Below are 17,487 nucleotides of genomic sequence, written 5' to 3' on the forward strand. Positions count from 1 at the left end.
ATAGCAGTCATCTTGCAGCCAAGATACAGTATTGCTTTTAGGGTTTACTGGGCGGTGCATTTCTGTACCTTTTTGTGAAGTTGACTGAGACTACTTGATTAATTATTATGTTAGGCCAAATAAAGAAAAACATGTGTAGCGTCCTGCCTTTTTGAAAAAAGAAAGGAGGAGGGTCATTTTCCCCCCTTTTATTTTCGCCTAAGACAACCCGGCGGCTGGCCTTTTTTTCAAAAACAAAATATTCTTGTATGTCTGATCGTTAAAATGTATCGTTCGTTATGCAAAGCGGAAAAAAAAGAAAAAAAGGAGGCGGCCTCTGAAAAGGAAGCTGGTGGGAACGAGTTACATGTTTTCGTTTTTATTTGGACTTAGTCGTTGTCCCACTATTTAATTTGCGAGTGTTTTAAAGTCTCTTGGGGGCGCCCTTTCCAATTAATTTGGTTTTGTTTCACTTTTCACAAGAAAGTTAAAGAAAACAAATTACGTTGTGCAGAAGACACCAAAGTATGGAACGGGAATGGTATAGTATTGTGGGATTTTATTTATTTTGTGGTCCTATTTTGGCTACTATTTTTCGGGCTGATGCAATGGGGCTTAGATGTTGACTACGATTCATTCTCGGTGGTTCGGGAAAGTTACTTTGTGTTTAACTCATCATTTTTTTCTCGTCTGCCATGAATCATGAAAGAAGTTGTTATGAAGTTAGTTATTCAATTTAGTTTTTCCTTTGTCTTTGTTAATACTTGAAGTTCACTTCACACTTTTTTTTTTATTCATGGCCATATGTTTATTCTTCAATCTTGTCCCATAAAGAATAAGAAAGAAGTAGGAATACATATTTAACTACACGGTGTGAAGCCTTGCCTGCCATTGTTGTGCATAGATCTTTACTTTACTTTGACAAAAGTGAAATTCCCTGAACCTGAAGGAATGAAAACACAAAAGCAAACCTTCAGGCCATTGGTCAAACTCAAATCTCATCATCGCACTGTAAATAAATCGCTGCCACCGCAGAAAAGGCTTTCTTCAGCATGTACAGTCACAATAGCTTTTTCAACCCAAGCCTTTTGAGTTCAAATTCCAGTCGAGATTTGTACCTGAGCTGTGAGGAATGTTGTTTTGTTTGATGCACTTTAGTTTTTGGGTGGTTTCTAATGTGGTATTCAAGTTGATGGCTTAATTGGTTGGGCCTTGTACTTTGTGTAGAAAATCAAGTTATAACTATTTTGGCTGGGCTCAGTTTGGCACCCATTATTACAATCATCGCATATTCAGAAATGGTTTTGTAAGAAAAAAAGAAAACGCCTTGATGATAGAAATTTGCAAAACTTCCCCTAAAGACAAACTTTTAAATGTAAAACAGTATTAACAAGCTGACATTTGGGAATTCGATTATTGGATATTGTTTAAAACTGTACTTTGAAACATGTGTAGTGAATTTTACTCATTCTCTTTTAAAGTTATGGAAAGGTTTTGAAACAGGCAAAAATTAACATTTATAACGATTTCAGTTTCTGTGGAGAATTTCATACAATACGCAATATTTAGGTAATGTGTGCACTTTAAAAGTATTCGGTAGCTATGTAAAAAATTCTGAGTAAAATATATAAATACTTGTGTTATTAAAAGAATTGTTAAATAATCTGTCCCATTTTTTTTCTTCTACAGCTATCGATCCATGTGGATGGGACCCATGTCTAAATGGTGGTACATGTATACCGAACTTTGCCTCCAACAGTTACACATGTCAGTGTCAATCTTGTTTCAGAGGGACACGATGTGATCGATGTAAGTACAAAAGTGGTCTTCCTGTGTTCAGACTTGTTCAATTAATGACAGAGTTGGGAACATTTCAGACTTTCATCTAAATGGCGTCAGCAGCAGAGTGCGAGGTTGATACCCTGTCAAGACACTTGTGCCCCTGAGCAAGGCACTTCAAACCATAATTGCTTCGTAAAAAGTTGAAAAGGTTGTGCATTCTGCTCTACCAGCCAGGCTCTGAGTGGACTAGTGGGTAATCCTGTATCTTGATTAACAACGACAATATTTTCAGTTGTTGAGTTTGAGTCGTACAAATACCTTTTAAAAAAAAATTGATAAATCTTAACTCTTACATGTACGTGTGTTAATGTAGTACAATGGTGTTTTGCTAAAATGTGCTGACCATTTAATAATTTCAATGTAGTTCTTGTTTTGTATACACAATTTTGGTCTGGCCAGTAAATAGTGACCAGGGGTAATAATGTGAAGCGCTTTGGGACGCCCTCCGGGTGTGAAAAGCGCTATATAAAAACGGGTTATTATTATTATTATTAAATATTTTGAAGTACCACGCGGCAGCTTTCTTGTGGCTTCTTTGTATTTTTAGTGCTATGAGGTTCCCAGTTGATTGATGTTTGTGGATGGTGTATATAACATTGTGAATCTCTGATGCTTTATTTCTACAGCTTTCGACCTGTGTGATAATGCGGATCCATGTCTGAATGGTGGAACATGCTTTCAGAGTAATGACTGCGGATCGACATTCTGCCTCTGTACAGAATGCTTCCTGGGTGAAACATGCCAAGAACGTAAGTACATGACTATTGTACATCCATAGAGGCTTCAGTGATGAAAATTTGAAATTTAACTAAAATTCGAAGTAACGTCACATCGCCAACTCAATGAACTAAAAGTCGAAGTAACGTCACATCGCCAACTCAATGAACTAAAAGTAACATAGTTTTTTTTAAAGAAGTAATTTCTCAGTACAAAATTTGCATTGATTTTGAGACCTCACATTTTTTGAAGGTCTTGGTTTGTCCTTAACTTTGTTTAGTGACAAGCCAGCAGAACCAATTAGGTTATTGTTTTAGTCCATCAGCCTTTATGTACACTTTTCAACCTTTCAAATGAAATAAGGATGCTTTTCAAAGGGCTAGCCAGGGCCCAATTTTACAGTGCTGTCTTTAAAGCACAACAAGTAGCTAAGCACAATCACATCTTGCTTACCAGAATAAGGTTAAATCAGCCAAACTATCATGTCAACAAGTCAATTTTTTACTGGTATCCTGCTCATTTCTGCTTTGCAAATATATATTAAGCAATATTTCCTGCTTAAGCAGCTCTATGAAATTAGGCCCAGACCACTTGGGAAAATGTTGACTGGTCCTCTGGTGCTTTTGACTGGCATTTGGCCAGCGGACCACTTTTAAGGGAGAACACTGCATGGATACGGAGTAAATAAAAACAAGCCAAGTGAAAATCGAACCCATTAAAGAGAGACCTAATGCCATTCAGTGTTCACATCAACCACGGTTCCCCTATATGTATACTCAAAATAAAGTACATCCCATAATAACCTCAAGGCACAGCCATTCTTCCACTCAACCCACAGCTTGAAAAATTATAAAAAAACTGCATTCCGTGACCCCCTTAAAAGAGTATTTTTTCAAAAAGCATTTAATAAATTCACTGTTGCAGAACTTGTTTGTGCTTACAATCAGACTTTTTGAAAACAGGCTAAATGCTGTAGACTCTTGTCATAATCATTACCCGAGCATTGGTACGTGACTTCTATAACTAAAGTACAGTTAATTTTTTAACTAAACGACAGGGGGTAAAATTGTTTCATTGTTAAAAGAAAACACTGAAAAGGCCATTTGGTGTACAATTGGATTTAGTTCTTGGCCGCAGAGCTCTTGAAAATCTTCCTCACCTAAATACAAGAATGTGGAATAATTTACAATAACTTTAATGGTTGTTAACTTATTATCAAACGCAAATGAAATACGAATTGTATGCTAATTTGTTTTGACCCTTACCCTGATGATTGATTAAGCATTGGAGACTCAGTACGAGAGACAACTCAGGTGGGATTCGAACCCACAATCACCCTTCCCCCAAGTATAGAGTGTGCCTCGTGTGGAAAATTGTTTGCCGTATTTTTCGCTTAGTAAAGAAATTGAACCGGCCTCTCTTTCTCAGCGGGTGCACTTGGTTGTCTTGTGATTCAGACATCTGTTCTAGAATCAGAAAGTCATTGATTCAAATCTCACCAGTGTTTTGTTTTTTGAGGCAGTAGACGATGCTGATAACACATCAGTGTTGGGTAAAACAAAAATTAGTGTATTCTTCTTCCTCGATGCTATTTTTCATCTATTGCGTTGTAGACTTCTTGTAAAAAATTAGCCAGACATTTCGTAAGAATCAGAATATAAATTGATTTAAAAAATGTTCCACTTTTGTTTCTCACCAGTGTCGGTAAAATATCGAAAATTATTTACCATATTGTTAAAGAATATAAACAAAGATTGTAGACCCCTTGCACAGTGTACAGGTCTACACACGCCGATCCTGTCTGCCATTTTGGGAGCCAATTGTAAGTGAAAATGTGCACAAAGGAATTAACTCCCCAAAAAAGTAAAAAATGTTAAATGTAGAAGGACATAGTTCACTGGTGGTCTATCTGTCTATAGTAAGGTATTGATGTACACTAGGCTCCAATCGCAATTAAGTTGCCACTAGCTTTGCCACTACTTACGATTTAAAACTTCTGCGTTTGTACATACTTCAGGAAAGAACCAGTGCATGAACCCCGATAATCCCTGCTTGAATGATGGCGTGTGTATCCTACAAGGCATAGGGTGTGGAGCTGGAGACCTCATCTGTCAATGTTCATCGTGCTTCCAAGGGCAGATGTGTGATCTACGTAAGTAGTCAAATTCCTGATCAGTGAGAACAGAGATCGGTTTGATTAGTTTTGCTTGCATGGGTAGTCCTACCTTAAACATGTCAAGAGGGAACGGGTACCTCCTATACAAGCAATGGGTACCTCTCATACAAGAAAAGGGATACATCCAATAAGGCAATGGGTACCTCCTATGAGACAGGTATTAGTCAATAAGGGAATCAATGTGTGGTGAAGAGGTTTTCAACTAGTGGTTTAAGCCCATTGGTTCTTGATCATTTTACCGAGATGAAGTCGAGGAAAATTATCATGAACCAGGCCTCGGCGGGTGTAAACCACTAGATGAAAACCCATTCAACACACTTTGATTCCCATTCATAAATAACTTTTCGGTCAAAAAAACATCAACACTTTTTGGTCAAAAAGTAAAATGAATGCAAAAATTATAAGTGTTCAATGATTTCTTTCAACACAACACCCCTCCAGCTATGAAATGGTAAGGCCCTTGGGTAAACAACTCCTTATAATGGAATGCTGTTCACGTTGCGCGTTTTGCGTGATGTGGCACAACTGTTTCAGCCGTTGCTCTCGACCAATAGGAATGAAGAAACTGACTTATGAGCACAGGTGCAAGCTCGCGTGTCACGCCCATGTTTCAACATCTTTTACTGGTCATAAACAAAGGTTTATACACACCTGAGTGATGCGCTCTCCACCAATCATGCCAATAGGAATAGCTAAACTGTCTGAGGTATTTATGAATAATGGTTACATGGTTAACCAGCCGATCATCCGGTTACACATTTACAAAAAATTGCCGTAAACACACTTGATTAAAATTAGATAGAGTTTAGTAGTTGGGATTGAATAATGGATCATCTTCATCATGTTAAGTAGCAACTTTTATGCACACTTCCTCAAATTCAGCCTAAAGGTAACACAGTTATATATGAATTGACTATTGATTTGTGTTTCTATACGACAGCTGTGGATCTTTGCCAGACCAACAATGTATGCGAGAATGGTGCTCAGTGTGTTATGGACTCAGGATGTTCAGAGACGTCGTGTTCTTGTGCTGGCTGCTACACTGGACCAACATGTGGAATATGTGAGTTGAATTCCAATTTATAACGATGAAAGACACTAGTGCAACTTAAATTCTACCTTTTGTTTTACAGAAACTTGTGTCATGATACAATCCGGTGCGCCAATTAATGCCCACTTGCTTGTGGTTTCATCTGCTAAGATGAAAGCTTACAGAGACAGAATTTGTTTAGTTGCACTACCTCCCCCCACCCCACACACACCATTAAAACAAATTGCTTTCAATGATCACATCTCAAACCTTTCCACTTACCCTTTCAATAGGCATTTAAGTCCTTGGATTGGCGCATATTTGCCAATAACTCTAGTTTGTGCATGGGAGAACCCTTTTCATTTTTGTATTGTTAAAGTCCCCTTAAATTTAGCCTTAAAAATCTCCCAATGAATCAAACCTGAGCCCATGATACTTCGTGGAATAATTAAGTCATTGCAGAGCAACAAAAGTCACGCAAACGCCTAACCAACAATCAAATTGCAAAAGTTCTTTGGTCAAAGTCCCCTTAAATTTAACCTTAAAACCTTCCAATATGAATCAAACCTGAGCCCATGAAACTGTGTGAGATAGTTAAGTAATTGCAGAGCAACCAATGTTGCGCAAATGCCCAACCAACGACTGAATTGCAAAAGTTCTTTGGTCATGGTCGCCAAAATGCATCTCAGAATACTGTAAACACTTTCTTCAGAATTCATTAGAGAAGAATTTTAAATAAAATGTCAATGCAATATTTCTAAGTTTATACTGCTTTTATAGCAATCGCACAACATCGGTAAACAGTATTGTCCAAGTTCCACACTTCGGGTATCACAACTTATATATAAAATAACAAACCTGTGAAAATTTAGGCTTAATCGGTCATCGGAGTCGGGAGAAAATAACGGGAAAACCCACCCTTGTTTCCGTACGTTTCGCCGTGTCATGACATGTAATTAAAATAAATCTGTAATTCTCGATATGGAGAATTTATATTGTTTCAATGTTTTCTCAAAAAGTAAAGCATTTCAAGGAATAATGTATTGTTTCAAGAGAAGTATTTCACCACTACCTTCTGTAAACCCCGCAAGTTATTGGTAAATCTTTGAACTTTTAATTTTGTTTCTGTACCGAAAGTGTCCAATGGCTTTAAGGCATGAAACTACTCAAATTATTAGGTTGGTTCCTTGATCCTCATAGAGCGAAATGACTGTGTTTGTGAGGACTAAGGTATTTATCCTTTGTGCTGAGACATTTCAAGGCCAGGATGTTTTTCTACTTAGCGCATTACAACAATGACAAAGCATTTCATTGTTTGTCCTGACAGTGTTTCGAAACTGAGAGATGTTTTCTTACAAGCTGTATTGCGTGTGCATTTGAGTTTCCTCATGGAACTGTTGAACCAAAGTAAACACAAAGTAAACACGCTAATCACAGTGACACTCTAACAGACTAACAGTGGGAAGATTTGCACCACTCTGTACCTTGAGTTTAGTTTAAGATGCTAAACAAAAACTAGCAGGAAACCAACCACAAATGGTGCACATGGTATGCTGGCTTAGCGTGGAACCTTGTTTTGCTACAAAGCAAATTAAAGTCAATTCTCTTTAAAATTGAGAGAGGGTGCACCCTATCAAGAAAACTGTGTTTTAGATGTCAGAGCTCAAATTTGTAATTTGAGTGGCCCAAAGTCACCCTTTTAAAGATGCTGTGTCAGATTTTTGGCCCCAAACATTAAAAAAATTTTTTTTTTTTGAGTGTATGGTATTTCAAAGAGTATCACCTGCTGTAACAAAATAAAAGTTTAACTTTTTCTTTTAATGGTCAGGAACCATAACAAAAATTTAAAACGTTTCTTATAAAACACGTAGGAATTGGTCACGTGATATATTGTCGGGATCCCCCAAAAAACTAGTTTTGAGCACTTTATTTTACTGCTACTTATAATTGGCGGACTTTTTCGAGCAATGGCTCAAATGAAAGCTTGTAACTTTCTCGACCCCGATCAAAATACCTATTGAATTTTAAATCAAAATTTTGGGGTCAAATCGGCAAAAAATCTGATAGCATCTTGAACACAATTTTAGCAAATTTGAAGAGGGTAGGGTTTAAAGTTAAATTTGTTGGGGTGATTTGACATGGAATGACCCTACAAGCTGTATTATATGTGCATTGCAGTTCCTCATGGAACTGATGTTAAACCAAAGTAAACACGTTCTCACTGTGACACTCTAACAGACTAACAATGATAAGAATTGTCTCATTCTTTATCCCCATGTTTAGTTCAAGATGCGTGTGTGAGTTTCCCTTGTGTGAATGGTGGAGTCTGCAATGCTGTACAAGGCTCATGTACTGACTATACATGCGATTGTCAAGGGTGCTTTGCTGGCAGTAACTGTGAAACAAGTAAGTTGTCAGCGAATTTCAGATTTTACGGATTTTATTTTAACTTAGCGCATGCCTGGAATTACACAGAGGCCATGGATGGCCTCCATTGCCCCCTGGTCTTGGCCTTGGTACCCCTTCAAAAGTTTCCCATTGACTTGTAGATTTTCAAACGGACGTGCAACTTACAAAATGAAAAGGGCTTGCCATCGCAAAGCTAAAGTTCCAGGTCTGTAACTTGTTGGTGCTCTACCAACTAAAGCCCTATGTTGGCGGGCTCCCTATTTTTAAAATGTACAAATGTTTGATACCGTCACAAATTGAGTATATTCTGCTTTCTCCAGAAGACGATCAGAGCATACTGATCGGAACGTCGAGTTGAAACCAACGGTTCTTTTCAGAACCACCACAACTCATTAGAGATAGTCATTACATGGTGTTACCACAAACCTTTCTATATCATATTTCCACCATGCAAAGTTTCAAATCCTGTATATATATAGCGAGGAAGCTTGCTTGGTAAGAATCATTTTGTTGTGCTTAGCTACTTTTTGTTCTTAAGCAGCCATTGAATTCGGGCGAAGATTACACATTGATTCCTTAGTACCAAGTAGCAATTATACCATTGGGGAATTTGACTTCACTCATTGTTTGTGTATTTCTTAGGTTTGAACCCATGTAACCCCGATCAATGCGTGAATGGTTTCTGTGTATCATCTGCTACTGATCCATGCAACCAATATGAGTGTGTATGCAACTTCTGCTATGAGGGAACCAACTGTGATGTCGGTAAGTTTGACACGTCAACCTTTCTTTTCAACTTGTTATTCATCTAATAGTTTTACATCGAGAATAAAAGAATATCGTTTGTGGTTACGGAAAAAAATATATCCAATAGATTTCAAGTGTACACCAGCAGTAAAGATTACCATTTGGTTTTTCCCTTACACCAATGTGTAAAGCACTGTATACTTAGTACTTTCCTGAGTTCTGTGAAAAAAAAAACAAGGGATAAACTATGGTGGGGTTCGAACCCAGAACCCAGAACCTTTGCCATACTAGAACAGATGTCGAACCACTAGACCACCCAGAACTCGGCTCATACACAATGGCACAAGACAGCCAGAAGTTTGAAGGCTATGGTTTCCGAAATAGATATTAAGAACCATAATTCCATCTCATTTATATGTGATTGAAACAATCCAAGGGTTCCAACAACCAAAGGTACATGTATACATTGTATGTTCCTTTTAAAGGCAGTGGACACTATTGGTAATTGTCAAAGACTAGCCTTCATAGTTGGTGTATCTCAACATATGCATAGAATAACAAACCTGTGAAAATTTGAGCCAAATCGGTCATCCAACTTGCGAGATAATAATGAAAGAAAAAACATCCTTGTCACTCGAAGTTGTGTTCGTTTAGATGGTTGATTTCGAGACCTCAAGTTCTAAATCTGAGGTCTCGAAATCAAATTCGTGGAGAATTACTTCTTTCTCAAAAACTATAACACTTCAGAGGGAGCCGTTTCTCACAATGTTTTATACCACCAACCTCTCCCCATTACTCGTCACCAAGAAAGGTTGTATGCTAATAATTATTTTGAGTAATTACCAATAGTGTCCACTGCCTTTAAATGAAATAGATGATTGCAGCATCCTAACCATTACATGTACATTGTGTTTGATTCAACAGCCAAGAACCCATGCAACGTGAACCCATGTAACAATGGCGGAGAATGCGTTCAGGATCCTAATTTCTGTCCGAGTTACACCTGTACATGTCCCCCTTGCTATCAAGGTGTCAATTGCGAATTCAGTAAGTACACATGTATTGTAACACTTCCTTAATCGGATTTGGTGTTGAACAAAGACGAATTGACCTGAGCGAGAATGGAACCAACGACCTCTTTTTTTGCCTACAGCAAATCATGCAATTGAACTAGCACAATAGACTCAAGCTCTGGTGTGTCTATGATCACCGGAGTGTGGATTGAAACAAAGTTTTTCAAGTTTTTGAAATGCTAGTTAAAAAAAAAAAATGTTATTGACAAATTTTTTAAAAAGGAAAAAGATTGTTTTGGTAGTGACGGTCATAGGACATTTTGTTTTACAAAATTTTATTTGCCGTGATCTTGTATAATGGTGCTTTGAAGGTCCCTTTAATTTTTGTCTATAGAAATGCTGTGTCCCCCTCAGTGTATATTAAATATTGATTAATCCTTGGGTGTAATTTGTGCAGGAGTGGATCAGTGCCGAACCAGTCCTTGTCAGAATGGGGGTCTGTGTGCTGCTGATGCTAATATATGCACCGATTATACCTGTGATTGCCCCGAGTGTTTCTATGGTGACAACTGCGAAACTCGTAAGTACCCAATTACTTCAAATTTACACTTCACTGTGATTAACTCAGCCGAATGTGTGTGCTACCATGCAGCAGCCAGTGATCAATTGCAAAGTTGTCTTTTTGTTATTACAGGGTTCATTGTCTTTCTGTTTTGATAATTGCTTTTATTTGCCATTCAGTTCATTAAGAAAGCCGTTCACAAATGACTTGTGAATAACCAGTTAACCTACAAAAGTATGTCAAAATGATGCAATCAACTTATGTCACTATGCCCCGACATATCCCCCCCCCCCCCTCCCCACACAATGTAAGTCCCTTCTCTTCCATTCAGTTATCACCATCACGGTCTGGCTTCAGGGAGATACAAAAATTGTGTCACCTCAAATTAAGGATCTGTAGAAGTATTTGGAAGTTGTAATTTATGTGTCACTTTTGTGGTTATATTTTAGGTGTGAACCAGTGTATGCCTAATCCATGTGACAACAATGGTTTCTGCTCGCCAGTGGGATCTTCGTGCACTGACTATCAATGCACATGTGTTAACTGCTTCACGGGATCAACCTGTGATATACGTAAGTATACAAACAATCTAGTGTGTGTTTGATTTTCTGAAAATTATTTGAAACTAATGAAAATTTATCTTGGGCAAGCGTGTTTAGAAGGGAGGATGTATGAGTGACGTTTGTAAACTGATTGTACTATTGTGAAACCTCCTTTTGTTTTAATTTTTAGAAATTATAGAAATTCCCCGTTTGTGTTCTAACTCATTACTGGTGTGTTTATTTATTAAGTTTCTACTGTTATGATTATGTATTTCTTAGCTTGTCACTTTTCTGATTGGGTTTTGCTATAAGTCAACTGTTTTTTTACAGTGGTTTTTACTTATCGGGCCATTTTATCTTTTAAGTTTTAAGTTTTAGTGTTTTACGTTTTAAATCTTGGTTTACAACTGACCTGTTAAGTTTGTAAATAGAGCCTTTTGAAATTGTAAAGGCTTTGAGGATCTGTGATAACATTATTTCTTATTAATGATATTGTAATTTTGTTTTAGTGCAAGATCCATGTGATAACAATCCCTGTTTGAATGGAGGAACATGCACTGGGTTATCCTGTACGGATTATAGCTGTACATGTGACGGATGCTATGTGGGACAAAACTGCCAGCAATGTAAGTATTATATTTGTTGATTTGGGGTTGAACAACAACAAAAATGTACAAAAATGGGACTTGAACCTCCGGTGTAATCAAAATAAGATACCCTTCATCCTTGAAGTCACAATACGTACTACATGTCCATAGAATTCATGTAATTAAAACATGTTGTACTGCTAACCAAAGTGAGCTTTAGCCAATGATAGTTTTTTTAGATACACCGAAGTAGAGCTACATGCAGTCTTTTGACTGGATGATTATAAATTGCACAACCCAGGCATGATATTCTTCCTACTTAAGTCTGATTTTCGATTTTTTTTTTTTTTTTTTTTTTTTTTTTTTTTTGCTTTTAGAACGATCAGAAAAGAAAAATTTGATTAAATAGCACATCAAACCCTACTCCTTATGAACGTGTGACTCAGCCATTGTGCCCCAAAAGATTGTCCTACTTTTTCCAAAGATCAGATATCATGCCTGTTAACCAAACCATTACAAGGATACATCATAAACCAAAAGCGATTTGTCTACCTGGTGTCACTGCAAATTGTCTTATGTCTATAATCCCTCCACCATGCAAACCTTCATGTCTTATTTATCTGTAAGAGTATGATGTCAAACTTAAAATCATGCAACATTGATTGCATTATTGGTATTTGTTTCTGAGTGTTTTTATATATTTTGTCTTATCAGTGATGGACCCCTGCGACCCCACCCCATGTCTAAATAGCGGTATATGTCAACAAGTACAAGGAAGCTGTGACCTCTCAACCTGCGACTGTCAAGGCTGCTTTGAGGGAGAATTCTGCCAAACATGTGAGTAGTCTGTAATAGTTCATCTTCTTATTTGGTTAAACATTTAGTTAAACCAATTCACTTTTGTGATGCACTGGAGTAGATTAAGTCCTTGTAAAAATAACTTAAACATAAAAAGAAGATGTAAAATATTATTGTAGTTGATTCTCTTTTAGAATTTGTTAACTTGAAAGATGATTACATTTTTTATTAAATATCATGTAAGTTCAGTAATGAATAAACAAATTGTCTGTGTACTGACCCATTTTGATGTGACATTGAATCAAATAAATAAAATTAACCATAGAGCCCCTTTTTAAAGAACACAACATCTAAATATGAAAATCTACAAATACAGCAAACTGATTTTATGAAAAATGCAACGTACATGTAGATGGTCAGTACTGAATCCATTCATTGACTGAAATCATTATTTTAATGATGTTTAATTGTTGGTTCATTTTGTGATTACTTGCTTGTACTTTTGTGGGAATACACAGATCTGTTTATGTATATTGCTTTTCTTATTTCAAAATGTATCTAACTTGACTTTAAGAAGCAAACTAAAGAAATTTGTATGATTCTTGAAGTTAAAGTACCAATAGACCTTATGCACATGACGTCATTTCAGTAGGGCGCCCTCACCTAGAGGTCAAAAGGAGGTTGTTCATTGGCCAATACTGTGCGCCGCTCGTACAAATCCGTGCGTCTCGATTGTTTTGTCACCGTTTTTCCTCTGAGATGGCGGCTGGATGACGTCAATGCATAAGGTCTATAGACCCCTATTGCCAGGAAAGTATGTATTCATTCTGATTTATAGAGTTGAATTACTAAGAAAGTAAATAATGATTATGCAGAATGACCTCAAAGCTGAGTCAGATCCATCAAACAAGAGAAAGTTCTGCCGAAAAAAAAAAAAAGGTTCAGTCAACCGAAAAGGAATGTGACCGTGAACTTGTTCTTTTCTTTCCTTCCCACTTTAGTGATCGACCCCTGCAGTCCCAACCCGTGCAGCTTTGGAGGATCGTGTACACGGGATCCAGTCAACTGTAATGAATTCACATGCGTTTGTACTGGGTGTAATGCTGGGCCTACCTGTGGTACAGGTATGTATGATGTACATTACATGTAGTAGGAAGTAACTATTAAAGGCGCTGGCGGCTGGACACCTTTGGTAATTGTCAAAGACCAGTCTTCTCGTTTGCTGTATCTCAACATATGCATAAAATAACAAACCTTTGAAAATTTGAGCTCGATTGGTTGTCGAAGTTGTGAGATAACTATGAAAGAAAAAAAAACAATTTTTCACATGATGGTGTTTGCTTTCAGATGCTTGATTTCGAGCCCTCAAATTCTAAACTTGAGGTCTCGAAATCAAATTCGTGGAAAATTACATCTTTCTTGAAAACTACGTCACTTCAGAGGGAGCCGTTTCTCACAATGTTTTATACCATCAACCTCTCCCCATTACTCGATACCAAGTGAGGTTTTATGCTGATAATTATTTTGAGTAATTACCAATAGTGTCCACTGCCTTTAATAGTGAACTTACGGGCGCAACCGTGTGTAAAATCTCTTTTGGGAGGGGTGTTGGCTCCGAGAAGTGCCATTGTTATGAGATGACAAGCCTGATACTAAACGGAGGCAACAAAGGTGATTGCCTTCATGCCCCCCCTGGTCATTGCCTTAGTGCCCTTGAAAATTTAGACCTACTTGAACATTTCCATTGTTTGGCCCTACAATGGGGGCCAATGCAAGACTGGTATACATGTAGTGGGTCATATGTATGTATGTATAGCAATACAGATTATAGGATACAAACTGCCTCTAGCCACCGGGCAATCTCGGTGGTCTAGTTAGTATGACACTGCTCTAGAATTGCAAAGGTCAAGTGTTTGAATCCCACCTGATTTATATGCCTGTGATTTTTTTTCACAGAACTCGGGTACATGTACATGTACACACTGAGTATACATGTACAGTGCTTAACACACATCTGTGTATAGGGGTAAAAACCAAAATGAATAATACAAATTATATTTTAAAAGTATTAAGTTCAACTAAATGGCGATTTTTTTTCTTCGTTTTTTCCAGCTTTGTTATTAAGGAACCATTGTATTTAATTCCAGCTTGTGATGTTTTTGTTTCCGTTTAGTTTTGGATCCTTGCTCTACCAGTCCATGTGGTAACGGAGGTGTCTGTAGCCCTGACTCCTGTAGTGACTTCTCCTGTAGCTGCCCAACATGTTTTGTAGGCACAACATGTGATATCAGTAAGTACCAGCCTAAATTTTTACAGAGTACTGTAGACTGTTGAAGACTCGTGTTCACCCAAACAAATTCGAGTACAAATAAATCAACACAGGGCTCGTATTTGGGTTAAAAATTCCACAAGACTGCAAGGAATTGTAGTTTGATAAATTGTACCCGTCCAGAATTGATTTTATATGCTACTAGACCAGACAGAATCTTAATGAGGAAGAGCTTTCTACATAGAAAGTTTATCTCATTTCGCTCACTTATCTTGATACTTAGATGTTTGCCTCACTCAAATTAGTCTTTGACTTTTCCCAATGTTGACAGCTGTTTGTATGCTTTAACACAGTGAATATATTCAATGACTATTATTGACTTTCAGGAATTGACCCATGTTCATCTAATCCATGTGAGAATAATGGAGTATGTACGTCAGTTCAAGGTTCTTGCACCATCTTCCAATGTGAATGTAACGGCTGCTTCACTGGAGCTACTTGTGATATATGTAAGTCAACATCATCAGCAAACTGACCGGGAAAATCCATTGTTTTTCAGGGAATTTGAGCATGCTCAGAAGTATGTAAAGGATTCAAAGTCTGCTGCCACCTAGCGTTCTAAAGTCTTCCAGAGACCTTCTTTGCTCAAGTGCTAACTGTTGAATAAGGTGCAGGCTGGTCTAGCTAACTGGATTGTTAGCTAGACCAGCATGCACGTCATTCCATTGAATGTTTGGAGTGCGTTTTGGCGACCCCAACCAAAGCCCAACCGAGTCAACAAGTTGGTTACCGTTTAGTCTGAACAGCATCGTCACAGCACTCAATCGAACACGCGAAAACGCTCAACCGATGACCAATGTTTTTGGTTGGGGTCACCAAAACACACTACAGGTATCATTGTAAAGTTTGATATCAATCTGAAGCAATGTTCTACACAGTCTAAGAATGATAACTAATTTGTTAATTTGTTTACAGTGCAAAATCCTTGCAACAACCACGCCTGTCAGAACAATGCAGTATGTGAACCCTCTGGTACGTCATGCTCCGAGTATAATTGTGCCTGTGATGGCTGCTTCACTGGACAGTTCTGTGAGACTCGTAAGTATTTATCAATCATTCCAAAACCACAGTGGGTGATATTGAATGGTCAGACATTCACATGACATGCATGATACCAGGCTGACGCTGTGACTGTTGAACAACAATTGTGTCCAAACACTGTTAATGGTATCGTTTTGGGTTTGTTTTTTCTAAACAGAGGGATGGGTGGTTTTTAACTGTGGGGTTGGTGTTAGGACATTCTTTGTGGCAGGCAGCTTTGTAGAGGGCCTGTTCCTTTTCGCCAGTCACTGGCTTGGTATTTTTAGCTGTTTTGCTTCTTTGTATCTTTGTGTACCGATTATGGACCCAATTTAATAGAGCTGCTTAAGCACAAAAGGTAGCTAAGAACAACAAATTTATGCTTACCAGAATAAGGTACAATTCTACGTGTATCATCTCTAACTGGTATCCTGCATTTTTTTGCTGAGCAGAAAATTGTTAAGCACCAGTTGCTGCTTAAGCAGCTCCATGGAAATTGGGCCCTGAATGTAACCAGTGCAAATCATGATATTATTAATTTTGTTTTTTTACCATCGATGTGTGTTAGCACTGTATACTCAGTACTTTCCCGAGCCCTGTGATAAAATTTCACAGGCTTATTACTCGGGTGGGATTTGAGTCCACAACCCTTGCAGTTCGTGATTAGTGTCTGACATTATAATTGTTTTGTATTCTTGCAGTGACTGATCCATGTAGGAGTTTCCCTTGTGAGTTTGGAGGACAATGTATCAGAGACCCTAATGATTGTAATGCATTCACTTGCTCATGCCAAGGGTGCTTCTCTGGTGCGACATGTGATGTGGGTATGTACATTGTAATACTTGGAACGATTGATAACTTATGTTTTTCCTTTTTTTTCGCTTCTACCCCAACCCATTGGTAACGTAAATTAATTTTATTATTTTATTTTTTATTTGCAACCACATACGGTTGGATTCGTTATAGAAATACATTAAAACTTACAAAATACATCACAAAAACTTTAAAATCATTAATCTAAACATGTAGCTGAATTGCATGTTTTGTTTGATTCTGTTGGACTGAGCGCTGCGATAGTAAACTGATAATTTTTTACATGGCGTGTCATGACTGGACAGCTGTTGAGAGCACCAGACTCAAGCTCCTGTGTTTCTGATCAATAGAGTGTGGGTTTGAGTCCCGGCTCGTGACCTTGAGCGTGATATTTGACCTTTGTTGCTTTTTCCTTTTGTTCTTTGTCTTTTTTTGTGTAGGGCTCAAAATATCTCCTACTGCTTTTAGATACTTTTGAGCTCTTAATCAACTTCCTCAAGACTGACAACAAACTTTTACTTTCTTGGTTGTTCTGAACATAAATCTGATAGTGCCGATTATAATAATAATAATAGTAACAACCGCATTTCTATAGCGCCTAACACCTCCAAAAGAAAGTCTCTAAGCGCTCTCTTATGATAGTGTCGGACTCGAGCTCTGGTGTTTCTGATCCGCAGAGTGTGGGTTTGAGTCCCGGCTAGTGACAGTTGTAACCGTGAGCAAGACATTTCAACATAATTGCTTTGCCCTTTGTCCTTTTTGTGAATGACTCAAAACATCTTCTACTGCTTTAAAGACATTTTCAAGCTCTAAAGCCTGGTTCATACTTCCTGTAAGTACAAATGCGATGTGAAATTTGGTGACGCAATAATCGGTACATGCTGTTTTTCCTCTTGTGACGTAAGATACTTTGATTCGCACGA

General features: G+C 37.8%; 1 protein-coding gene across 1 annotated transcript in view; it reads left to right on the top strand.

The window, feature by feature from the left end:
* LOC117292625 (fibrillin-2-like) overlaps positions 1-17,487 on the top strand; it is a 102,795-nt gene that overhangs the window by 9,658 nt on the left and 75,650 nt on the right. The window contains 16 exon segments of the mRNA XM_033774749.1: positions 1,669-1,788; positions 2,448-2,570; positions 4,556-4,690; positions 5,655-5,777; positions 8,028-8,150; positions 8,796-8,918; positions 9,825-9,947; positions 10,371-10,493; positions 10,925-11,047; positions 11,527-11,643; positions 12,319-12,441; positions 13,404-13,526; positions 14,576-14,692; positions 15,058-15,180; positions 15,647-15,769; positions 16,453-16,575. Coding sequence (XP_033630640.1) covers positions 1,669-1,788; positions 2,448-2,570; positions 4,556-4,690; positions 5,655-5,777; positions 8,028-8,150; positions 8,796-8,918; positions 9,825-9,947; positions 10,371-10,493; positions 10,925-11,047; positions 11,527-11,643; positions 12,319-12,441; positions 13,404-13,526; positions 14,576-14,692; positions 15,058-15,180; positions 15,647-15,769; positions 16,453-16,575 — 1,965 coding nt within the window.

The sequence above is a fragment of the Asterias rubens genome, chromosome 7, assembly GCF_902459465.1.
Source record: "Asterias rubens chromosome 7, eAstRub1.3, whole genome shotgun sequence".
In the NCBI taxonomy this organism is placed as follows: Eukaryota; Metazoa; Echinodermata; class Asteroidea; order Forcipulatida; family Asteriidae; genus Asterias; species Asterias rubens.